At 37.9% G+C, this 26,288-nt stretch overlaps 1 protein-coding gene across 1 annotated transcript; it reads right to left on the reverse strand.

Moving 5' to 3' along the window:
- Positions 1 to 7,191: 7,191 nt before the first annotated feature.
- On the reverse strand, positions 7,192 to 14,997 carry LOC121255610 (probable methyltransferase PMT5). The gene is made up of 10 exons (XM_041156005.1): positions 14,698 to 14,997; positions 13,394 to 14,340; positions 13,096 to 13,231; positions 12,629 to 12,869; positions 10,401 to 10,626; positions 10,031 to 10,191; positions 9,509 to 9,812; positions 8,821 to 8,953; positions 8,086 to 8,290; positions 7,192 to 7,650 (listed from the first exon to the last, which is right to left on the reverse strand). Exons 2-9 carry the CDS (start codon positions 13,897 to 13,899, stop codon positions 8,141 to 8,143), a joined length of 1,857 nt encoding a protein of 618 aa, XP_041011939.1. The 5' UTR covers positions 13,900 to 14,340; positions 14,698 to 14,997; the 3' UTR covers positions 7,192 to 7,650; positions 8,086 to 8,140.
- Positions 14,998 to 26,288: the final 11,291 nt, after the last annotated feature.

A 26,288-nucleotide genomic window follows, 5' to 3' on the forward strand; every position in this document is an offset into this window, starting at 1 on the left:
GAGTTGTGACTGATTTGTAGCCAAGGAGTCAAACATCCTCAAGAATTTCAAGGGTGCATTTCCTTTGACATAAGTGAATACCAGTAGATGATTTAGCTATTTATAGTCCCAAGAAATACTTCAAAGGCCCCAAATCTTTGAGTTTGAATTGTGAGTGTAGGTACTTCTTAATAGTATCAATGGTTGCTAAGCTGGAGCTTCCTATGACAATATCGTCTACATAGACCAATAAGGCTATAAAACCATGCTCGTCTTTACTTGTGATTAAGGAGTAATCAAATTTTGATTGATTGAAGCCAATAACAATGAGAGCAAAAAAAGATTTTTGCCATTGTCGAGAGGCTTACTTACATCCAACAACCTTTTTTCCTGGAGGTAAAGTAGTGATGGTCCATGTCCCATTAGCCTTTAAAGCATATAATTTAGCTTGCATTACATCTCTCCAACGCTGAGAAGTCACAGCTTCATCGTAGGTTGTGGGTTCATTGGTAAGGAAAGGGAAAATGCATAGGCTTTATGGGAAGGGGATAATTGTGCATAAGACAAGTGCTCATGTATAGGATGGTCAGTAGAGTGATGTGAAAAGGGATGGGTGGGAGTGATAGTGGCCAACTGACAGTAATAATCTTGTAAGTAAGTTGATAATTGTCTGACTCGAGTGGACCTTCTAAGAGGATTGAGAGGTATCAAGATTAAGGATGTAACCGGTCCGATTTAGTCCCGTTTTGGATAAAATTTGGGACCAAACCAGTATACACCGATTTTGCATTTTCAAGAACCGATTCTACACATGTTATCCCCCTAAACCGATACTTCCGATTTTATCGGTTCCAGTCCGGTTTTAATATACTATATACTATATTATATAATATATAATAGTATATTATAGTATATAATACTATAGTGATATAAGATTTTAAAATTTAATATTATATTAATTAGTAATTTATCATATAATACCAAACTATTTTATATATAAATTATATATTATATATAAAAATTATATACAATATAAAAAAATATAATATATATGAACCGATCTGGTTCGGTCCAATCCGGTTTTAGAAAGAGAAAAACTGGAACCGGACCAATTTTGACTGATTTTAAGAAAAATAAAACTGGTACCGGACTGAACCAAACTCAGTATCGGACCAAACCCACCATTCACCAATTTTTTTTTACACCTCTAGTCAAGATGCTAAGGAGAATTGGGAATAATTTGCTGAGTGGAGTCCTCCTAATGTGGAGAGGAAGAATGAGGTGAAGAGTCAAGGGAGTAATTATGAGGTGAATAAGGAGTGAAAGATGTAACACCCCGTATTTTAGTGTATTTTCACTGAATGATTATTTTTAATAATTCAAAAATTTATTCTCTTATTTTATAATTATCGGATATTTTAAATGGGTTATTTTATGATCTTTAAATTGTGAAAATTAAATTGTTATGTTTTCTTAATATTTATTTATTGTTGTACATTTAAATTGTTCTTCTTTTAAATTAATTGATTGTGGGATTTAATTATTTTATTTTCATTGTATCATTACATTTAAATTATTTTAATTGATTTGCTATTTTAAAATCATCTTCGTTGGATCATTTTTTGTGACCCAAGAGGTGAGGATTAGACCTCATTTCTTTTCCCCACTTTTCTTTTTTCTCTTTTTCTTTCCTTTTTCCTTTTTTCTTCCACGGTTCTCCTTCCCCGCACGACGCACCCCCTCCCTCTCTCCCGTGCGCTTCTCTCTTTCCACCCAACCCACCGCCGTCGTGCCGCCGTGCGCGACACCGCCCCTCCCATCAGCTTCCCCACCTACCGGCGACCACCTACCTCCATTCTCAGCTCCTATCGCGCCGCCATTTGCCCCCACGAGCCCCTCCAAACCGCTGTGCATCTTGAGCTCCAGCGCCGTCGTCGCACCACCACCGGCCACCATCTCTTCACCACTTCATCCTCGACCTCCTAGCAACCTAATGCACTCAACCCTAGCTCCGATCCGTCACCGGTGAAGCCTATTTATCTCCATTTCCGATTTGGGTATTTTTAGCCTAAAACCACCATTTGCGCCGCCACCCACGGCAAACCACCACCACCATTGGCTTCACCGACCTCTCTAGGCCCTACCCTATCAAATTCAGGTCTTAGTTTGTCTCCATTGAAAAGTGAGTTTTTGAGACCCACGGCCACAGTGTATTTTACACTGTTACGTTGCTGAGTCACCACTTCTTGCACCACCGTGATCCTTCAAAAATCATATTATAGCGCTGTAAGTATTTTTCCAAAGAACTATTGTGATTTAAATATATTTTTACACTAACTCATATTATTGTGATCTGGTTGGACATGCCGGACTAAGTCCGATGAGTTTAGGGGTCTGATGGATTGTGGACGGAGTTGTGCGTTTGGTTGGTATTGTGAATTGTTGGTTGTTGATTTTGGTGTTGTTCATGTACATGGCATATTGCACGCATGATCATGTTTGTAAAGGAAACTGGATTTTCGTGTACATGCATTCATGTTCATGTGTTTCATGAAAACTGGATTTTCATATGTTAAAGGATTTTGGGTGCGTGTGTATCACGACCCCAAGCCGAGATTAGGTATTATCTCGGTGGAGCTCCTCTAGTCACTCGGGAGCGAAATATACTGAGTGACGTCCCCTGGGTTGTCGCTGGGCGACAATGGGATCGGACGAGATGGTCTCGTGCTGACTCTGTGGCCCCTCTGCTGGTGGGGGCTAGAGGATGCTTGGCCATGAACGCGCTGGGCGCGGAACTAGGCATCGCTCGTTGGGTAGTGGGTGCTTGGCCACGAAAGCGCTGGGCGCGGAACTGAGCACCGCTACGAAGCCAGGACGTACGAATGATCCCTAGGGGAGATCATGGTGCATTGGTTAATGGAATAATGGGCTGTTTTCTAGAAAAATAGCGTGTGTTGATTAAAATAATTTTTATGTGATTCATTTTCTGGGAAAATGAGATTTTATTGATTTGGGTCATTTTCTGGAAAAATGAATGAGTATTCTTTTTGGGCCAAAATGGGATTTTGGCGTGTGTTGGAAAATATCTATTTTCGGAGAAAATAGTATTTTTGGATTCAATGCATATTTCATCATATACATGCATGTTGGTCGCATTAATGTATTTTTATCTCGTAGTTGTTTAGTTTATACTTACCTGCGATACTGTTCTATGGAAACGCAGATTTCGATACAGATGAGGCTGAGGGTGAGCCTGAGGAGTCGGCTCCGCCCGAGGAGTGATTGGATCACTCGCATTCTGGTTTTGGGACTTGTAAAATATTTATTTTGGATGACTGTATAATTTTTAAACCTTTTTACTGATTGTTTAAATTGTATTAACAATTCTGGTACTTAGTTGTATTAATTATCCGCTGCGTTGTTTTTGTACACTGTTGCATGTATACACACTTGACACTAACGTTGGGATGTGTGACCCTGTTGTCATCATCCCGGCGTCTCGATTTCCGTGTCTCTTTACATGGGGGTCATGGGCGCCACAGAAGATTTAGTTTCAAGAGTGAGAGATGAATTGATGTTAGATTGAGATGTAGAAGGAAGAGGATAAGATGAGATTGACGAGATTGACTTTGGTAAAGCTGGAGGCAGAACCAGATCAGGGAATGAAGTGGGAGAGTGAGAAGTATTTGTGCTGGAATTTTGAAAAGGAAAGGAAGATTCATGGAATGTGATATCCTTGGAGCTGAAACTGGTCTGTGTAGCTAGATCATAGACTTTATAGCCTTTGACACTAGTCGGATACCCGAGAACAATGCATTTCTGAGCTCTAGGATCAAGTTTTGTTCTGTTATGTTTGAGGGTAGAGACAAAACATAAACATCCAAAGACCCTTAAATGATGGTAGGGAGGTTTGGAGGCAAATAAAACCTCAGAAGGGACTTATTTTGAAGAACAGGAGTGAGAATTCTATTGAAAATGTAAGTGGCAGTCAAGACGGCATCTCCCCAAAACTTAATTGGAAGAGATGCTTGAAAAAGGATGGCTCGTGCAACAGAAAGGAGATATTGATGCTTTCTTTCCACAACTCAATTTTGTTGTGGAGTGTAAACACAAGACTTTTGAAGTAAAATGCCATGAGAGCTGTAAATTCAAACATGTGAAATTCTAGTCCATTATCCGATCGAACTCGTTTTATTTTGGCGTTAAATTGTGTTTCAATCATGTGGATTAAAGATTGTAAAAGAGCTCTAACTTCAGATTTAAATTTCATAAGGTAAACCCAGGTTACCTGACTATGGTCATAACAAGAGTCAAGAAATAATGATGGCCTTGAATGGATGCTTGAGAGTAGGGGCCCCAAATGTCACAATGAATTAAGTCAAAAAGGGAAGAAGTAGAGAAAACACTCAAATGAAACGGTTTCCTTTTTCGCTTAGCCAAGTGACAAACAGTACATTGCATAAGTTCTTTGCATTTTACATCAGGAACTTGAGATTGAATTACATTCATCCTTGAGAAGGATCTCCTAATCTAAAATGCCAAAGATCAAAGTGTTGTTCTGCATTGGCGTTGAAGACTTGACTGTTGGAAGAGGAAATTGAGAGGTTGACAATCTTGCAGCAAAGAGAGCTCGGAAGGAGGAAATAAAGATCATTGTGAACTTTAGCAAGTCCAATCGTCATCCACGAAGAGAGGACTTGTATGAACCAATGGTTGTTTAAAAAGATGAGGCAAAGAGAAAAGCTATGAGTAAGCTTGCTGGCAGAAATGAGATTGAAAGTGAAATTGGGTATACAAAGAACATTAGTGAGGATTAAGGACTCAGAAATCTTCACAGTGCCTACATGAGTGACCTTGGCTTGAGTCTTGTTGGGTAACTAAACATATGCTTGAGTGGTGCGAGTTATAGAGGTGAAAAAGGAAGTGGAACAAATCGTATGGTCAGTGGCACTAGTATCAATTATCCATGGTGTGGAATGTGTATCAGGTGGTGAGTGATGCAAGAGGGATGCAAGTTGTTGCTTATGATTAGAAGAAAAAAATAGAGGAATTCGAAAAACTAGAGAGACATGAGCTTATACCTGCCGTGTTGGAAGAATGAAAGTTGTTGGTCACTGTATCCGTGGGTGTAGGTAGTAAGGAGTTGATCTGGTTGAGTGGTTGAGGATGAAATGTTTCATTGAGGCTGAGCTGTGATGCTTGAGCTTTTGCTAGAGCAATAAGCTGCTGAACTTGAGCTTGAGTGAAAGGTAGCTAAGAGGCACTAACAGGAGTTCTCTCTTGGCCTTGGGAGTGCACCTGGTTTGCTGAGTGCATGCTAGCAGACAAACCACCAAAATATCCATGTTTACTCTTGGTGAACTTGAAGTTTGTTGAGAATCCTATTAGCCTGTAGCACTTTTCTTTTGTGTGTCCAACCTTCCCACAATGATAGCAAGTAACATCAAATTTTTCTTTCTTCTTGGTCAGACCATGGATGGCAGCAAATGCTGAAGATTCAGGGGCTAACAATTTCATGTGCGTGCCTGCCTCTGTCTCTCTCCTTTTACAAGACAAATGAAAAAGTCTTGTCCAATGAGGGCATGAGATTCATAAGAATAATTTGTCCTCTAATGCTATCAAATGCGTCATTCAAACCAATCAAAAACTTAAAAACATACTCTATTTGTTGAGTTTCACCATGTTTTTGAGCATTACAGGTGCAAAGTCCACAAGAGCAATGAGGTAGATGTCTGTAATTGTTTAATTCTTCCCAAGCAGCATTGAGTTGAGAGTGAAATAATCACTTACAGATTGTGTTCCTTGCAAAATCGAACCAAGTTGCTGCTGGAGTTGATATTCTAACATTGTCTGGCTGAACAAAACGAGCCTTGAGCTTCTCCCATACTTCCCTTGCAGAGGTGACATACAAAACATTTGAGGCAATCTCCTTTGATATGGAGTTGAGTATACAAGAAAGGATGAGGTTGTTGCATCTTAACCATGGTATGTAAAGATTACTGGACAGATTTGGTGTAGGAATTGTTCCATCAAGAAACCCCAATTCGTTCTTAATAGATATAGCAAGAGTAAATGACCTATTCCATGAGAGGTAATTTGGACTTGTGAGGGGCAGTGCGACCACCACAATGTTAGCATTGTCACTGTGGACCAGTCTGTGGTGTAAAAAGAAAAGGCTATTAGGATCTTCAGAGGGAGAGGAGACATGGGGAGATGGATTAGAATTTGGATTGGAGTTTCAGTCTTAGTCTCATCAGCCATGAGGAAGGATGTAATAGGGAAAGAAGACGATGAGGAAAGAAAAGAGAAAGGTTGCAGGTCACAGGATCTACTCTGATACCATGTTAGGAATTGAGGAAGGATGACAGTGAAAAAGGAAAAACTGAGAGAATATGATTGATTGAGAATGATTTCTTTTTTTATTATTTTTGATTGAATCTTTTGTATAAAGAAGAGGTCCCAAAAATATATACATCTCTCAAATCATTCAGGAGGGTCCTAAAGAATAACCAATTCCTGTATTCTAAATACAATAGAGAGGTCGTGTTCTATGTGTAGAGATAAGACGTAAAAGACAAAATCCTAACTAATTATGGTGTTGTGCTATGCTGTGGTGGCTGTTGTGCTGTGCTATGGGAACATTCTAGATGATCTCAAATAGCTGGCATGAGGGCATTTTCTTCTGTGGTGAGGTTACAGTACAAGAGTCATGGTGATGTTTGGTCATCATATTTTGTATATTCTGCAATTTTTGAGAATACCCTTCATTTATTTTTGTAAGTCATAGATATATATATATATATATATATATATATATATATATATATTACAACTACGAGCATCACAGAATGATTAATCTCTTTCATCGTGAACAGAAGTTCGTGTGATCAATGAGTTCTCCATAAAAGCAAGTTGTAGAGAGACATGGACAGATCGATCAGTACTCCCCTTGTCATCCTCTTTTTTTATGGGTTTAGTTTCAACTTTTCAGGTATCAGATGACATATTTCCGGTCTCCATGAACTCATGTCACTATATATAAATATATATACATACATACATTGACATAAATAGCATTTTGAATGGAGGTGACAAAATGAGACCAGAATTCTGAATTGATGCAGATATAAGAAATGAAAAACCACTAAAGCAAAAAATAAAAAAACTAAACAAACTAAACCAAAAAAATTAAAACAAATATATACAAAACCATTAAGATCTTAAAATCTGTTTAATTTTCATATTTTTATGGTTTTATATCTATTAAAACCATATGGGGTTTTGTATTTTTCACTGTTTCAGTCCTCCGGAGTCCCACAGCTTAAGCTGACCAATAACATATAACATAATATAATATGCCCAAGACAGAAAATATATAACTGGTTACAAATATAACTTCCACTCTTAACATTTCGTGGCTATTTGACCTTCTTTCCTCAACAAAAGCGATTGTTTGACTCCCATGACAAGGAGTCCAAAATCAATCAATAAAGAAATTTGAAAAACAAATGCCAAAAATGTTGGATGAATGAATTGCTCCAAACGCTTGGACAATTGAAAGACCTCTTTAATCTACAACTTCCACATGCCTGTTTCGGTGGTGGACATGGTCAAATCCATCAGTCTCCGGGCATATCTTACATAGATTTGCTATCAAAACAATCGAAATCCCTGCCAATGATATCATAGCATTATTCAGGAGCTAAAACAGTAAAACTTTAAACAAGTGCAGACAGAGTTGTTCTACTAGTTGCATCCTCAGTACTGTTACTGTGTAATAAGCTGCTTTAGACAGGGAATCAACAAAAATTGCTATGCTTTAAAGGCATTTTTTCACACAACCACAAAGAAGTCGTGCAAAAGACAATGACCTAAACCAGTTTTCAGTTTTAAGTCAGCCAGAGCTGACCACAGTCACTAATTAGTTTAATTTCTTTCTAGTTATGAATTTAATTTTTCAAACTCTCGCACGGTGTATGGGCTGACTCTATAACAGCAACATCAAGTCATATCGACAGAATACTATAGTCCCCTGAATATTTTTTTTTTTTATTAGTATATTCACCTGAATATTTCCACATTTTCAGACAAATTTAGAGGAATTACCAGAGAAAAGATGTGTACAAATTCACAAAGGTGAGACCTCAAGATACTCAATCTATCATTTCTTAATGAATGGTTTCTGGCAAACAAGCAGCCGCTGGTCACTGCCATTCTGAAGGTCAATCACCCTTGCTTCCCATCGTATATGTGTAGCAAGAGTTCGTGCCATCTCTATGGCTCCCACTTTATCAGAAAGAACAGCCCATCCCTGGAAACCAATCACAATTTTGTATAACAGGTTATGAACTTCATCCATATAGCAGCTGACATCCAAGTAACCATTGCATCAGAAATATCATGGACACAACTTATAGTGAGGGCACATCAAATGTAAGTGGACTTGCACACTATAAGAACAATGAAAGAAGAGAAACTAGCATTGGACAAGATGAACTTATGTACAAGTATCTTGGGTGGTTTCTTATAGAAAACAAGGACAGGAACAAGAAAAAAAAAAAAAACGAGAAAGGGATAACTCAAACCACTAGAGGTCTAGAACGGTGCCGAAGCACTATTCCAATTTAAATTAAAACTTTAACAAACCCATATTGCATAAGATTTTCAGGCAGAGAAAAAGCCAGCTCAGGACAAGAAAGAAGGTAGGAAGGGGGCATAACTCATGAGAATAACACAAGAAAGGGCTTGCCGGCATTGTCATAATTTGAGTTGCAAAATACTCAATTCACAACACAATATTGCGAGTATAAGCAATAATGAATAGCCTAACAATACATATACCTCAGGGCGCAATATGCGGTCCATTTCCAAGAACAAGTCCATTGTGCTGCATCTCTCTGAACTGAGATGTGAAAGGAGCCCATTTGCATGAAGCATATCATATGTCCGCGGGTATGTGGGGAAAGGTTCACACCTGTGCATCAATAGATAGATCACAACCATAGAGCTATGAAGCTGCAAAGCGACTTACTTCTAAACAGTGCTATTGACAAATTTTGGAGGACAACATCAAATTACAACTTCTGGATCCAAGAAACGAATACAGGTTCTTTTCTAGAACCAAAGTTCGTGAACATCATGTTTTGAATCATAAAATTGAAGTATATGTAAACTGTCTATAACTTACAAGCTGAGTCTCCAAAAGTGAAATAAAATTGGGTAAGCAAGGTCAGAAACCCCATGTATATTAATTCCATGAAGAAACCTCAGAAATTACATACAAATAAGTTGACTTGGGAGTTGTTTTCTTTTTCTTTTTTTCATTTGTGAGTGCTATATTATAAATCCAATCTAGCCATGTCTCATATTTTAGAAGGCTTAGATAGAATATTGCTTGACATCTTACAGATTTTGATTCGCCCCAAGTCTTAACTTAAAAAATGAGAGAATGCAAATTCAAATAAAGATTGACATAAAATATTCAATGTTAGCAAAAGAATTTTTAAAAGGAACTGAAATAACGATTTACCAGTCATGCAAAACACCAGCAAAGCCCTGATCAAGTATAACAGGAAGTGTATTATGAGCTCTGATGGGTACAACATTCATCACCCATACTGATTTTTTCTCCTCCAAAAATGCAGCATTTAGACCCCCATAATGAGAATTCATGTCCATCACATTGCGTATCATGTTAAATGGGGGTAATGGGTCCTCATCACCAGGCCTCTTTGGATGGTCAGAGAAAATTAAGGGTGTAAGCAAAGACCAGTAGTTTTTTAGAGCAGATCTCCAAATCTGCAAGTCTTCGAAGAAATCTTCAGGCAAAACTCCTGCAAAGATACAAGCCGGTCAGTAAATTGGCACAACATTATCAAACAGGTGAGGAATTGAATAGATTAGGAAAAAAAAAAGTGAGGAATTGAATAAAAAGGTACCAGCAGATCTAATGATGCATAAACATTAAAGAAACAATTGGATGGACAGACAACTGTAACACCAAAAAAGTAGTGATAAGAAGAAAATCAAATCTTGATAAATTAATACTTTCCATGAACTTCAAGCTCAGCTGAGCTCAATTGGGAACCAGCAGATCTGTTCTGGATTGGAATCCAGCGTTTGCTTGAGGTACCACTTATACAAGATACAAGTGGCTGATAATATGATTGAATATCATGCCCTTCTTTGCAAAGTGGTATAGCAACCTGCTTGCTACGTACAAAGAAAAATAAAAGAAACCATTACTAAAGCAGTAATTTAAAAAGAAATCATGGCAGCTCCACAAATATAACCACTTCAGTGGAGCAACAAAATATCAAAGCTAAAACTGTAGCTCCTTGAGTATCGAAACCAACGCCCAAGTTTTTTTTTTTTTTTTAAATTATTAATGGAAAAATGTGCACTATTCGTTAGATCCTTACCGAGAGGCATAACAATCAGTATCCACAGTCTTCTGCCAGATGAAAGTTTCATCTTGCTGGGCTAGAAGACTCCAACAGATTTTCTGGGTCAACTCTTCCATTGGTGTCAACATGTTTCTCTTCTTTATACCCACTGAACTTCCTTGCAGTTTGCCTGAGGGTGAGGTCAACACAAAGTAACCTCCAGGCTTGAGTACGCGGTCAACTTCGATAAGTAGCATCCCATCTGTTTAATAAAATTATCATTACACATATCAAAGACATGTTAATCACAGCAGCAAACTATACTTATCCTGAAGTCCATAAATTCACAGTAATCTTGGAAGAAAAGTGAAGTAAAATTTAGAAACTTCAAAATAGCATTCATGGGCTCAAACACCTCATTACTTTGATTTTTTTTTAATTTTTTAATTTTTTTTATATGTCGAGGAACCTCTCCAAGACAGGGCTCTTTAGACCCACCCCTGCAGAGTAAACCCCGGTCCCGTGCACCGCACCCTCAGAAGTTTCCCTACATGGAACTGGTTAAATCACCAGCTTTTCACCAGGAGCCGTGGCCCCAAACTTTGAATGTTACTTCCAAATACATATTTTCTCCAACATTCAAACCCTCTGCATCCAGGGATAACCAAATGACTCAAAATGACAAAAAGTACAACTTTTTATTTTTTATTTTTGATAAGTAAAAGTACAACTTTTTATTGCATTTATGAAGCCAATATGGCTGTTCCTCATGCATAAAGTAAACAAATCTTTATGAATGATCACTGCTATAAAATACTATAGCTGTGATGCTGCAGGCAGCAGGATGAATTTGGTGCCAACAGAGATGCCAACTTAAGTTACAGTGATGCTTCTGTCGGTTGCAAAGCTTGTAGTGTTATTGAAGCAAGGTAAAGGTGTCTGGTGGCTAGATGAAATACAAATTAAAAAATGAAAAAGGAACTAAGAAACTGCATTCAAATAATTTGTGATCTTAAAAAAATTAGCTAACAGAACTTGTGCTTCAGTATCAGATCAAAACTGTGACCTTATCCTTTACCCCTTGCTTAAGGGCAGAGAAGAAATTTTGAATCACAAAGAGAAATTTTGAATCACAAAAAATATTGAGCTAATTCAGATAAAATAGAAAACAAAATAAATAAGATTTTATCATGTGCAAACCAAGTTCACTCCAAAACTTGAGTCACCGAGCCAAAAAGGGGCTAGTTCAAACTCCATCCCATTATGCCAAACAAGTCTTCAAATAATTGCATTTTTTTTTATCCCTGAATACCCAACTGATTCTCTTCATGTCCACAATTTACTAGAAAATGTTTGATTCTCTAGAAAATATTCCTTGATTCATTCTTCCATGTTGTGTAAAACTAAAAAAAAAAAAAGGTTCATCAAAATGATGATAAATCACATAATTCAAAATGAGTCTTCCAATTAATGAATTTTTTTATAATACTCAAATCATTAATTAAGTATTTACAATGTACTCTGTTTTTTTCTTTTTGAAGACAGCAGTTGATGTTTTCTGGGAGTTTTAAAAACACAACAGAAAGGTTCATACCTTCTTATTACCTAGAAGAACTCATTTCAATTAAGCCATTGGGTTCAGACTTGTTATATACATTTTGTTTAGTGGTTTACATCTATATATTTTGTTGAGTGGTTTACCTCTAACAGAATTTGCATATATCCTGACCTCTTATATGTGGCACAAGATGTACTGTAAGTCTGTTTATCATTGAAATCATGCCCATTAACTTCAATGGCATGCAAGTGCCCCCCTAAACGTGTCTATTAGTCTGGTTGAAAAAAAAAAAAAAAAAAAACAAACAAACAAACAACTTTGGAAACTTCACCCTTTTGCTTAGAAATTTATATTTTAATTTTGACATTATATAGTTAAAAAAACTATTTTCCAAAAGAGTAATCAAAGGAGAGAACCAAGTCAACTGGACTAGAACTAACTCACAATTTTTTTTGATAAGTTAGAACTAACTTACAATTGATGGTGCTAAAGTGCCCTATCACTCTAGGTAAGACCTATGTATATCTTTTACTGCACTCAAACGATGGAGGAGCAGTGTTACATTAAACAAAAGGAAAGAAGATATCAAGCAGGTAATAAAAATCCAATTGACATGAATCAAGCAGAAACAAGTTTGGCAACATCCAAAGGAAGCACATTATCTATAAGGGGAATGATAACATGGTGAATCTAACACTAAAGGTACCTTTTTTGTCCCAAACAATACCACACTGCGCGCAATGAACCATGTCAAATGACAAGGATGGATATGGAAGCTGTCTTGAAATGAAGCTACCAATTATTGCTGGAAGACCTCTCTCGAGGGCTAATTGGACCTGACTGCCAGTCGCCTCGTAAGCCGCAATACAAACAGCCATTAACTTCAGTGAGACCAAATGAGCTCCAAAGCTACCAAATCCACAACCAATATCTAGTACATTTTGCACCTGTAATTAACATAGTTACTTGAAAATATGCATACCACTGACAGTTCTACTGTTCTTTATCAGAAAGGAGAAAGAAAGCAACCCACAAGAAAAAGAAAAATATGGCATGGTTGCTTTGAGATATAAAGTTAGTTATTAAACATTTAGAGGACAATAGAGAATTGCATTTGAGAAATTCCAGATTTTTAAAACCCAACGGTGTGTGAAAAAAAAAAAAAAAACTTACACCAGCTTGAAGAAATTCGGAGTCACTTCCTAACCCTATCATCTCTGCAATTTGGCGAGAATAGTCTTTAACACCATCAAAGATCAATCCATCCTCAGAGTGAAAAGCAATTTGATTCTCTTCAAGTAACATCAACCTGTCACGACACATTCAAAAAGTATACACAATCAAATCATTAATTGCTCACAAGCCCAACAAAGAAATCATAAAGAAAAGTAGTGAGTAACAAAAGCTCTAGTGCTTTTTGTAGTAAGAGGTAATTTCACAATCTCAGCAGCTAGCTATAACTAACAAATACCTTTTGGTCATACTTCCGGATGACAGAAATTGGTCTTTGGTTATCTTCACATTTCCGCTCCATATCACATCCCTGCCAGCAGGCCACCTCAGGGGGGTCTTATACTCTTTAGGTGGGCGAACCAAACACCTGTTTTGTTCTCTTTGAACTTCACAATGCCGATCAAGCTCCTCCCCATCTATAAGCCCAACTAACAAATTTGCTGAAACATTGTAACAAGGTACATAATTTTCTCTTTCTTTGCCACACAGGCCAAGCTCTCTTTGCCGACTAGCTCCAAGTGAAAGAGACTTCAGCTCCAAATAATCAACCGCTGCTTGCTCCTTTAGCCTTCTATAGTTTAAATAAATGTCCGGCGTAGCGGTTACAGAGTCAAAGGCATTCGAAGAAGACGAGCCTAATACTGCAATTATTGCGAGCAAGCTAACGAGGCACAAAAGTAACCAGCTGAGCGGTGGTCTGGGGCCGAAAATGACGGATACTTTATTAAACCACGAGCTTCTCATGTCCGGATTGTGCAACACACTTGGAAAATCGAGTCAAGAAAATCCACTAAATAACCAACTCGAATCTATATCTCAAAAAACAGCGAAAACCACCAATCATAACATAGAAGCTTCTGTGCATTTTACCATGAATCTGGACTATTTCCAAAGCATTGAAACAGAAACTCTTCACATGTCCGAACAGCTCTCTTTCCACTTGACTTTACCATGGAGTCACATAATTCTGAAAAGATTCAGCGCAAACTCGGAGATAACCACCATAAAAAATGTGGATACGAAATCCAGATCCGTAATTATGGATCAACTACCCAAATCTTTTTAAAAAATCTAAAAGAATTACAACTCCAAATAATTTGGAAATCCAGAAGGTGTATAAGCCAACTGATCACGACCGAGTAATGCCCAGTACAGAAACCAATCCTCCTAATAGACTTGATCAACCTGCAAATAAGTCAAATACTGGGTTACTAACGGTTCGGTTTGGTTGCTGATAAAAATAGCTGAATCCCACGATAGATCGCATTTACTCGTGAGATTCCAAGAATTCCTTTCCTTTTTCATGATTCTCACCAAAAAGCATAAAAACAGAGGAAAACAAAAGCATCATATTTCCACTATTATAATCCAGTGAGCGAAACCCAGATCTCGAAAAGGGTAGGCATGAACACAGATCCGATCAAACCAACAACAAATCACTATCCATCCAGATAAAAACACAGTGGCCAATGGACATTGATCCAAAACCAGAGAGAGACAACTTGAAACAAAATGGGGAAACAGGGGTTTTGGGAGGCGTACCAGTTCTGTGTCGCTGAAGAGAATGGAGACAGAGATTCAGAACCAACTGTAAGGAAAAAGAAATAGCGAGAGAGAGAGAGAGAGAGAGAGAGGAAACCAGCTACAGGGGTGAGTCCAAATCTATCGGGTTCTGGTTCTTGGGACGTGGGATAAAATCAGAGCAATATTAATCAATAATTTCTTTTCCGGAGTGCACACGAATTATGGACAGAAGATGATCAGTAGGAATATAAATGTTATATATAAGTTGCTCAAAGGACTTCCTTTCCACTTTTAGGAAACCAACGGTGGAGATTTGACCGTGTGAAAGTGGAACTTTTATTATTCAGAGTTGAGTTGTTTTTCCTTTTGTTTTTTCGGGAGTTGTATTAGTCTTAGAATAATGATATACGCATAATATATTATATAAAAATATTATAAAATAGAATATTTTTATAAAATAATATTATATTTTATATAAAATATTTTTTATTTAAAATATAATTATATAAAATATTATATATAAATCATCCCAACGGTTGAAGCCTTGAAATTTTGATTTTAAGAAAATGATTTATTCATAATATTTTATATAACATATTGTTATACAATATGTTATATAAAATATTATAAATATATCATTACTCTTTATTTTATGGTAGTGATAATCAGACAGACAGACACAGCCTTAATTAAGATAAGAGATAGTTGCCAAATGGAGAGAGAGAGGAATTATCGCTTTCATAAGTTTCAGGTAGAGAGTCGGGCCAATCAGAACACAGATATAGCTAGCTTAGCTTAGCTGTATCAATTATATTTTCACTGGCGTTTTGTTGCCTTTCTGGGCACGCCAGTCAAATCCCTGTTTGCTGGTTTTGGTGCTTTCTGCCTTCTTTTTCCTTTTCTATTTAGAAAATGTTAGGTTATTCTTCTTATTATCTATTTATTATTTTTTTTTATATTTAATTTTTTTTCTTGTTTTTAATGATTAAAAAAATGATTATTAATAAAATTATATATTTTTTAATAATTAAGAATGTTAAAAAAATATTTAAAAAATAATAAAAAATAAAAAATTTTCAAAGACATATAAATAAATACAATTCTGCTACAGGTACCCGCCGTTAGGTACTCGTAGTGGAATCTTTTGACATGGCATTAGCCACGTCAGTTTTATATTATTATTTAAAAAAAAAATCACCATCTTGGGAAAGACTTCTTTCCCTTCTCTGTCTCTCTCTCTTGACCTCTCGAGCCATAGGTTGCGCCTACCCCAACACCATCATCAGCATCCAACACCACTACCCTATTGGGGAAGTACCAATTGGGGCGGTTATTGGGACGAGGCAACTTCGCCAAGGTGTACCAAGTACGGTCAATAGTGGACGACACAGCTATAGCCGTGAAGATCATCAACAAGTTAAACCGTCAACGCTGCCATGAAACCACAGATAATCCGATAGATCATGGCCATGCGTCGCCTCCAGGACCACCCCAACATCTTCAAAATCCTCGAGGTCATGGCCACCAAGACCAAGACATGGCCACCGACATGGCCACCAAGACCAAGATCTATCTCGTCGTGGAGCTCGCCACGGGCGGTGAGCTGTTCTCCAAGATCTCGCACTGCGGCAAGCTGGCTGGGCCGTCCGCGCTGCAGTACTTCCAGTAGCTGGTATCGATGCTGCATTTCTGCCACCAAAAAGGCGTTGCCCACTGCGGTGCTACATTTCTGCCACCAAAATGGCGTCGCCCACCGCGGCACTGCATTTCTGCCACCAAAACGGCGTTGCCCACCACGACGTGAAGCCGATGCTGCATTTTTGCCACCAAAACGGCGTCGCCCACCGTGACGTGAAGCCTCATAACCTCCTGGTTCAGTCTGAAAATAGTCTCGTCTATGTGAATTGTTGGGAGTCTATCTGCTTCTACACGCTGTAAATGAAACGCAGCTGTTTTTAGCATCCACGTGGAGGCCCGTGTACACGGAGGTACCCCTCCTGGGTGCAAATAGAGTTTTTCAAATAAGAAATAGGTAATAATCCTATCATTATGCTTTATATTTTTCCCCTCTTTGTATTTCCACCCTGAAAATGGTGACAAAGCTCTGCATTTGCCAACTCCAGACTGGTCCTGTTTCTGGCTTTCAATTAATTTCTAAATTGTATCAATTTATTTCTTGACTTGTTGTAAACACAAAATAAATTTTAAAATTTTAAAAAAGGGTAACCTCAGTATTATAGCCAGGACCAAATCTCCATTTGTGTAGAAGGAAAAATATTATAATCAAGTGGGAAAAAATCTACACAACTTCTTACTATTCACACAACTTCCACATACTATATTTTTTTAATTTTTTTTTCTTTTATCAAATATTTAATATATGAATAATGAATAGAAGAATTGAATTAATTTAAAAAGAATAAACTCAAAAAAACATTTAAAAAATTAAAATTATAAAAAATGTGACGTGTAGAGATTGAAGAGATTATGTAGCATTGCTCGTCAGGTGGCACCAAGTTGGTGACCAAAATCTGGTGGTGTGTTGGTGTTAAAATTAAAAAAAAAATGAGACGTGTAGAGATTGGAAAAGTTACGTAGCATTGTTCATCAGGTGGCCTAGGTGTCTTGGTAAAATGATGGGATGTTGTGTAACTTGTGTTTGCTTAGCATCGCTTGCATTTATTTTTGTGTTTGGTTTTTATAAGTTTGCCCGCTGTTAATAACACGGTGGCACAAATGGAAGATAAGCTGTCTGACCAAATAGAAGAATTTTCAGGGCTCAGAGTCAGGAATGTTACCTGAAAATATTAGGTTTCAAAGTGAAGTAACTCCGTCGTAAATTACCTATGATAGCAATGTCGACCTCAAAAGTGAAAAATGGCTTAAATAAATAAATATTATTTCTACTTATTTATCAATTCTTTAATATCAAATAAGAATAATAAAAAATGATGATTAATAATATTTTTTTAATATATATATCAATGTTACCACTCAAAGTTACTACTAGAGTATTTTATTTTTTTAATTTTATTTTTTTACTTAATAATTAAAGAAGTGACTATTAGTGAAATTATATATATATATTTTTAAAATTTTCTTATCAGTTAAGGATATTAAAATAATATTTTTAAAAAATGAAAAAAAAAATGAACTATAAATTTATACTAGCGGCATGTCTAACGATAAATGTTGGGCAACACGCTAGCACAACCCTTTAATATATATATATATATATATATATATATATAAAAGCAAAACTAGATTTTTTGAAAGGCAAAAGAAAAGGCAACAAAGCAAAAGTTGGTTTTTTTCTTTATTAATTTGAGAGTGGAGGACTGGATCGTCGTCTTCTTATTAATAATAATAATAATATAAATTTATCAATTTATGCTGCACCGACTTGTGTAGCATAATATCCATCCGCTTCCAATCTAGCGTTAGCATTTTGTACTGATTTTCTTGTTATTCTTTGATGGCCATTATGTATATATGCATATCAATATATTGAGGATGGAATGTCTATAATCTAAAAACATTAGGTGATTTTAACAGTGTATTATCCATTATGTGTAGCTGCTAAAACACGAAGCACCTTTTTTCATGCCTTTTTTTTTTTTGTGTTTTGTTTTTTTCTTTGGATGAATGAGGTCAGTCCTGAGTATGGAAGTTTAAAACACAGCTATACAGACTCAGTCAACCTACCAGTAAGAGAGACAATGAACCTTAAGCAGGGATATAAACAAACCTCATTTGCTTAAGTACTACTGTAAGGGGAGTTTACCACAGAAAACAAGAGGTCCTATTCAATACAGACAGTCTTTACATGCGATGAGATGGTTTTTGAATCTGCACTCTTCGAAACGAACTAGGCCACCAAAAATCCTGCAGTTCCTTTGCAACCATATGTGGTATGCCATGGCACCCAATGCAAGTTTGCATATAATAGCCCTGTTAAGAGGTGGCTTGAATTCAGATTGAACAGTGCATGTATCGTAGGTTCGCTCGAGCGGAGGTTCACTCGGCTCGAGCGAAGTCAGACAGAGAGTTTCGCTCGACATTCGCTCGACACTTAACTCGAGCGAATTCAGACAGAGAGTTTCGCTCAAGTGTCGCTCGACATTCAGCTCGAGTAATATCCAAGTCAGAGAGCTTCGCTCGACCCTCGCTCGACAACCAGCTCGAGCGAGTTCAGGCAGAGAGTTTCGCTCGACTCTCGCGCAACTGTTGGCTTGAGCGAAGTGCAGAAAATCTACGCTCGCTCGACACTCGCTCGACGTTCGCTCGAGCAAATGTTCACAAAAATGAATTCTCACTTTTCTTATAAATATCAAACGGCGCCTCCTCTTTTCAATAGACTTCAGAAATCATTTTGTCTTATTTTTTAAGTGTTTTCTTGATAGAGAAGTTTAGAGTGAGTTTGAGAGATAACTTCCTTGTGAAGTTTTGTTGTATTCATCTGTACTCCATCTCTGTTGATAGTGAAATCTTCGATACCGACCCCACCAGTGGACGTAGGCTCATTTTGAGTCGAACCACTTAATTCTTGGTATTCTTTTTGTGTGATTGTCATCAATTTTTTTTTTTCTTTCGTTTAGTTCCGCGACAACAGGGCTTGTCAAAAGTATTAGAAGTGTCGGTATCTGACGATTCTCCAGCTCCTTCGAAAGAAGAAGAAGAAAAGGTACACAGTACTATTCTTTTGTCACTATCTGATGGAGTTTTAAGAGAGGTTGCTGACGATGAGACTGCAACTGGTCTCTGGTCGGCACTTGAGAATCTGTACATGAAGAGATCTCTCACCAACAGGTTGTATTTGAAACAACGGTTATACACTCTCAAAATGAAGGAAGGTACTCTTATTTCTGAACACCTAGATGAATTTAATAAAATCATTATGGATCTGAGGAACATAAATATTAAGCTTGAAGAAGAAGATCAAGCGTTAATTATTTTATGTTCATTACCCACATCTTTTGAGAACTTTGTGAATTCCATGTTGTATGATAGAAATACAATTTCCTTGGTAGATGTAAAGTCTGCTTTGAATTCTAGAGAGTTGAGGAATAAATTGAGTGTGAAGAACACTAATGAACAGGCTAGTGGCTTGTTTGTTAAGGAGTCCTCAAGCAGGGGTAGATCGAATGACAGGGGTTCAGAGAAGAATAAGGGGAAATCCAGGGGCAGTTCACAAACAACGATTAGTAAGAAAAACGTCAAATGTCATTACTGCCATAAGTTTGGTCACTACAAGAACGAGTGTCCAAAACTGAAAAACAGAGAGGACGGCACTAGTTCATCTAATGCCGTTAGTGTTGCTGATGATAGGCCTAACGACCTAGATCTTGTTCTAGCAATTAGCGACTCCAATAGTTGCTTTAGTGACAAGTGGGTCATGGACTCAGCTTGCACTTTCCATATGTGTCCCAAGAGGGACCGATTCACTAACTATGAATCGGTCAACGGAGGCTCCGTTTTGTTAGGGAATGATATGGGTTGCAAAATTGCTGGAATTGGTTCAGTCAGAATTAAGATCTTTGATGGAATTGTTCGGACATTGTCTAATGTTCGACACATTCCAGAGTTGAAAAAGAATCTTATTTCTTTGGGTACTCTTGATTCTCTGGACTACAAGTATACTGGTGAAGGTGGAGCTATCAGAGTCAGTAAGGGCTCTATGGTTGTGATGAAAGGAGATAAGACAAATGGTCTTTATTTCCTTCAGGGCTCTACAGTGACAGGTGCAGCTGCAGTGTCAGTTTCAGATGATCCAGATTTAGATGTCACTCGTTTGTGGCATATGCGTTTCGGTCATATGAGTGAGAAGGAGATGTCAATTTTGAGTAAGCAGGGTTTGCTATGTAATCAGAAGATAGGGAAACTGGATTTCTGTGAACACTGTGTGTTTGGCAAACAGTGCAGGGTTCAGTTCTCTACAGGGGTTCACAAAACTGTGGACTATATTCATTCTGATCTTTGGGGCCCATCTTCCGTCCCGTCAAAAGGTGGAGCTCAATAATTGCTTACGTTCATTGATGATTTCTCACGGAAGGTTTGGGTTTACTTTTTGAAGCAGAAAAATGATGTATTTGTTAACTTCAAACAGTGGAAAGCTTTGATTGAAAATCAGACGGGCAAGAAAATCAAGCGACTTCGCACTGACAATGGTATGGAGTTTTGCAGAGGTGAGTTTGATGAATTCTGCAGAAATGAGGGTATTGCCAGACATCATACAGTTAGACATACTCCACAGCAAAATGGGGTAGCTGAACGGATGAACAAGACTCTCTTGGAGAGAGCTCGCAGCATGCTTTCTAATGCAGGCTTGGCTAAGGATTTCTGGGCTGAAGCAATCAACACAGTCTGTTACTTGGTCAATCGTTCTCCAGCCACAGCCATTGGTTTGAAGAGTCCAAATGAGGTATGGTCTGATACTCCTGCTGATTATTCAAATTTGAAAGTTTTTGGTTGTCCTGCATATTTCCATGTTAATGATGGAAAACTTGAGCCAAAGGCAAAGAAAGGCATATTCATTGGGTATGCCAGTGGGGTGAAGGGATTCAGATTGTGGTGTACTGATCCTAAATCACCCAAGTTTGTAATCAGTAGGGATGTCACTTTTGATGAAAAATCCATACTTAGTCCGAGAAAGGAGATTACTAAGTCTACAAGACAAGAACAGGATGTTAGAAAGCAGGTGGAGTTTCAGGTGGAAGCATCACAAGGGCTGCCCAGTGGCGCCCAAGATCATGCTATTGTAGATGAGCATGATTCTGATTCGAGTAGCGGCGCACAAGGTGAGCAAGACTACAGTATAGCGACTGGTAGACAGAGGAGGCAGATTAGACCACCTCAAAGATATGCTCATGCAAATATGGTGATGTATGCTCTTACTACGGCAGAGAATATTGTTGGTCAGGAGCCTTCCAGTTATTCAGAAGCTGTCAAGAGCGCAGAATCTGCACAGTGGTGCGCAGCTATGACTGAAGAGATTGAGTCTCTTCACAAAAACCAAACATGGGATTTGGTTCTGTTGCCAAAGAAGGTGAAGACTGTTGGCTGCAAATGGGTCTTCAAAAGAAAAGAGGGAATCCAAGGTGATACAGATGCAAGATACAAGGCACGCTTAGTTGCTAAGGGCTTCAGTCAGAGAGAAGGCATCGACTTCACTGAAGTCTTATCTCCAGTGGTGAAACACAGTTCGATCAGATTACTACTTGCTTTAGTAGCATTGTATGGCTTAGAGCTACAGCAACTTGATGTTAAAATAGCGTTCCTACATGGTGAACTTGAAGAGACCATTTATATGCATCAGCCAGAGGGATTCATTGTTGAAAACAAGGAAGATCATGTGTGCAGATTGAAGAAATCTTTATATGGTTTGAAGCAATCGCCAAGGCAATGGTATAAGCGGTTTGATTCCTTCATGATTGATTATGGTTATTTGAGAAGTAACTATGATAGTTGTGTTTATCATAAGGAATTATTTGATAAGTCTTTCATTTATTTGCTATTATATGTTGATGATATGCTTATTGCTGCTAGAAGCATATCTGACATAGGTTTGTTAAAGACCCAACTCAGAAATGAGTTTGAAATGAAAGACTTAGGTGCTGCAAAGAAGATTTTGGGAATGGAAATCTTCAGAGATAGGAAAGCTGGAAAGTTGTACTTGTCTCAGGGAAAGTACATTGAGAAAGTGCTTCAGAGATTTGGGATGTTTGATTCCAAACCAGTAAGTACGCCACTTGCTACGCACTTTAAGCTTTCAGCTTGCCTATCTCCTCAGACAGTTGAAGATGAACAGTTCATGGCTAGTGTTCCTTATTCAAGTGCAGTTGGCAACATCATGTATGCAATGATTTGCACCCGCCCAGACATTTCACAGGTCGTGAGCGTAGTTAGCAGGTATATGGCTAATCCGGGTAAGACTCATTGGCAGGCTGTGAAATGGATACTCAGGTATCTGAGGGGAACCCTGAACTTTGGGTTAATATTTGATAGAGATGTCGATCTCAGTTCCAAAGTTACTGGTTTTGTTGATTCTGATTATGCTGGAGACTTAGATAAGAGAAGATCATTGACAGGTTATGTTTTCACTCTGTGTGGGTCAGCTATTAGTTGGAAAGCAACACTGCAATCCACTGTTGCTTTATCAACTACCGAGGCAGAGTACATGGCAGCAGTAGAGGTTGTTAAGGAGGCCATTTGGTTGAAAGGCTTGGTCAATGATTTGGGTTTACAACAAGATGGGATCTCAGTATTCTGTGACAGTCAGAGTGCAATACATTTGACCAAAAATCAAATGTATCATGAGAGAACGAAGCACATTGATGTCAGGTACCATTTTCTCAGAGAGATTGTTATAGAGGGTGCTATACAGATTCTGAAGATTGCTACTGCAGAAAATCCAGCAGATATGATGACTAAGCCAGTTGCAGTATACAAGTTCAAACTTTGTTTGGACTTGATTGGTGTTCGCATTTTGTTATTCCCGTAAGGGATTTGTTTTGGGGGGATTGGTTTTGTGGTCGGAGGTTTTTTGTGTTGAAATTGGCAGAGTTCAAGCCAAGGTGAAGATTTGTTAAAAGGTGGCTTGAATTCAGATTGAACAGTGCATGTGTTGTAGGTTCGCTCGAGCGGAGGTTCACTCTGCTCGAGCGAAGTCAGACAGAGAGCTTCGCTCGACATTCGCTCGACACTCAGCTCGAACGAATTCAGACAGAGAGTTTCGCTCGACATTCGCTCGACACTTAGCTCGAACGAATTCAGACAGAGAGTTTCGCTCAAGTGTCGCTCGACATTCAGCTCGAGCAATATCCAAGTCAGAGAGCTTCGCTCGACCCTCGCTCGACACCCAGCTCGAGCGAGTTCAGGCAGAGAGCTTCGCTCGACTCTCGCGCAACTGTTGGCTTGAGCGAAGTGCAGAAAATCTACGCTCGCTCGACACTCGCTCGACATTCGCTCGAGCCAATGTTCACAAAAGTGAATTCTCACTTTTCTTATAAATATCAAACGGCGCCTCCTCTTTTCAATAGACTTCAGAAATCATTTTGTCTTTTTTTTAAGTGTTTTCTTGAGAGAGAAGTCTAGAGTGAGTTTGAGAGATAACTTCCTTGTGAAGTTTTGCTGTATTCATATGTACTCCATCTCTGTTGATAGTGAAATCTTCGATACCGACTCCACCAGTGGACGTAGGCTCATTTTGAGTCGAACCACTTAATTCTTGGTGTTCTTTCTGTGTGATTGTCATCAATTTTTTTTTCTTTCGTTTAGTTCCGCTACTATACTTCGAGTTAGTTTTAGATCTACAGTTATTCCCAACAAGCCCTCATATCCCTAACTTTTTAGATTATTCAATGTTGGAACACAGTGTAGTAATGTCGATGATATTGTTGGAACACATTGTAGTAATGTCACACTAACAATGCCATTGGGCAATGAGGAAGTGTGAGGCTATGGTTGTAACTCAATTTATTGTTGTGGTTGTGAGGCTTTGTAATGAAATATGTTGTGGGTGTGAATTTTTGTTAATGTTAGACCGTAGAATTTGTTGTAAAGAATGTAACATAGCAAATGATTGCTTCTTGTGATTTGTAATATGTAGTTTAAAGAACTAAGAATTTAAAATCATGTTGATAATGGCATACTTGTTGTGCCACTTCAGTTCCATGCATGTAGGTACTTGTAGTGGACACCTTCATGTCCCATTAAAATCCTATATACAGGTGTAACTAGAAAATGAAGAATATTAATGGACCACAACCACATAATCAAATTAGCAATATTCGTAAAAAACATAGTCCAAACCATCCATTTACAATTTTAACAATAATACGATACATCTATAGTCTAAACCAACCAAAAACTAGTGAAATCCTGGAGTCATAAGCTGCTAGACGACATTCTAGCGGTACCATATCTATCTAATTGAAAGAACATAAAAGGTATTTCAAGTTGGGTAGAATGGTCTAAAAAGACAATGATCGCTCATGAAATCATCAGAGGACTTGAAAGGTTTATCTACTTCTAAAGTTGATTCTAAAATGTACATTACTAAACTGAGGAGCTATTTTCCATATCATGTGAACAACCCTCCCCCACCCCGCCCCATAAAAAGAATTATCATGGGAAAATGAATGTTGTAATAGAAAACTCCTCAAAACATATTATTTTCAATACAATCACCATTTATTGCAACGAAACATAAACATCGAATTCAATCAAAGATGAAAGCATGAAAGGCAATTGCCTTTCTAAACGAAATCGAGTGAACCTCCTACTACCAATTCATTGTTTTCAAAGAATGAAATTGTTGATAAGCCATTCAAGATGACATGAGGGAATGCACAACAATGTTTTATGTATCTTCACAAAATTCTAATTGAAGGCAAAAGGAAACTGGATCTGCTGAATCTTTCTAGTCTTCTAGTGATTAAAAGCCAGAACTTAGGGCGGATGGCGTAGTATGCAAGCAAACCACACTATTCTCTCACAATACAAAAACTGAAGCTTTCAATCACCGAGCTTTGAAACAGAACTCTAGCTCTAATCATTACTTCTATGACTATACTGCAGCATTGGAGTTAGCTTATCTCATAGGTTTGAGATAAAACCCAACTTCCAACAACCATTATTTGTTTCAAAATCTCAAAGAAGAAAGGGCAAACCCATGATTTTCATACAAAGCTAAATTCTTGTGTTCATCTCGAGTTAGAGAAATCCAGTATGAAGAGAAGAAAATTCCAAAATATTCAAATTAGAGAACTCTACGGAACAAGAATAGAAGAAAATGTAAGTTTTTTTCTCGTACCTGGAAAAGTGAGGGAATGGGTTCCAGTCGAAACTTCAAACTCGAAGAAGTGAAATCGACAAAGAGAAACATAAGACTCACAATGACTAGACCTACTACATTCCTTTGCGGCTACGAATGCATCGAGGAAGAATAGACAGACACAAGTGAGGGAGAGAGGGCGTAGAGCGGGTGGCAGCCTTTATTGTAGATGACCGGGAGGGGATGGAAGGCGAGAACCGGACAATCCGATCTTTGGTGCAGTTGACCTTGTGTTGTGCCAAGGAAGAGAGGGAGAGGAAAGGGGAGTACTCTTAATGCATTATAGCTAATTTTTCTCTTAAATTTTACTCATCTTTCAAAAATCTCCTGCATCTTACTCCCTACTTCTTTCTCAATTCAAGAATGTGGGAGAACGTTTATTGACTTTTCTGGGTGTACAATTCATAATTGTTGATTACTACTGCAGTGTGTCCCTCCCTCTCTTACCTCTTTTTTTCCTCCGTCATTTTGTTTTTGTTCTGCATGGTCTGATTTTCTAAGATTCATGGTTTTGGCAGCATCAATTTGAAGAGCATGCAAGCCGAGAATTTAAGCAACGAAGTTCCTCCTATCTCTCACTCCTCAAATTATATTGTCATCAGATATAGTGATTTCTCTTATAGAACATACTGTAAGATTATCAAGAAACAATTTTATCCTTTTACTTTGCTCAAATTCTTATTCTGTTTGTAGAAACTAGAATTTGCCTAAGTCCTGTTCTTCTCCCACAATTTTATACCATTTAATTGTATTGGTCAGTCAGATGTAAAATGAA

The sequence above is a fragment of the Juglans microcarpa x Juglans regia genome, chromosome 3D (genome assembly GCF_004785595.1).
Source record: "Juglans microcarpa x Juglans regia isolate MS1-56 chromosome 3D, Jm3101_v1.0, whole genome shotgun sequence".
Lineage (NCBI taxonomy): Eukaryota > Viridiplantae > Streptophyta > Magnoliopsida > Fagales > Juglandaceae > Juglans > Juglans microcarpa x Juglans regia.

Excerpts from the sequence above, each read along its gene's own strand:
- LOC121255610 (XM_041156005.1), bottom strand. The coding sequence starts at position 13,899 with ATGAGAAGCTCGTGGTTTAATAAAGTATCCGTCATTTTCGGCCCCAGA. Across the intron at positions 13,232-13,393 it reads TCCGGAAGTATGACCAAAAG|GTTGATGTTACTTGAAGAGA; the intron begins GTATTTGTTAGT and ends GTGTCGTGACAG. Across the intron at positions 12,870-13,095 it reads CCGAATTTCTTCAAGCTGGT|GTGCAAAATGTACTAGATAT; the intron begins GTAAGTTTTTTT and ends TGTTAATTACAG.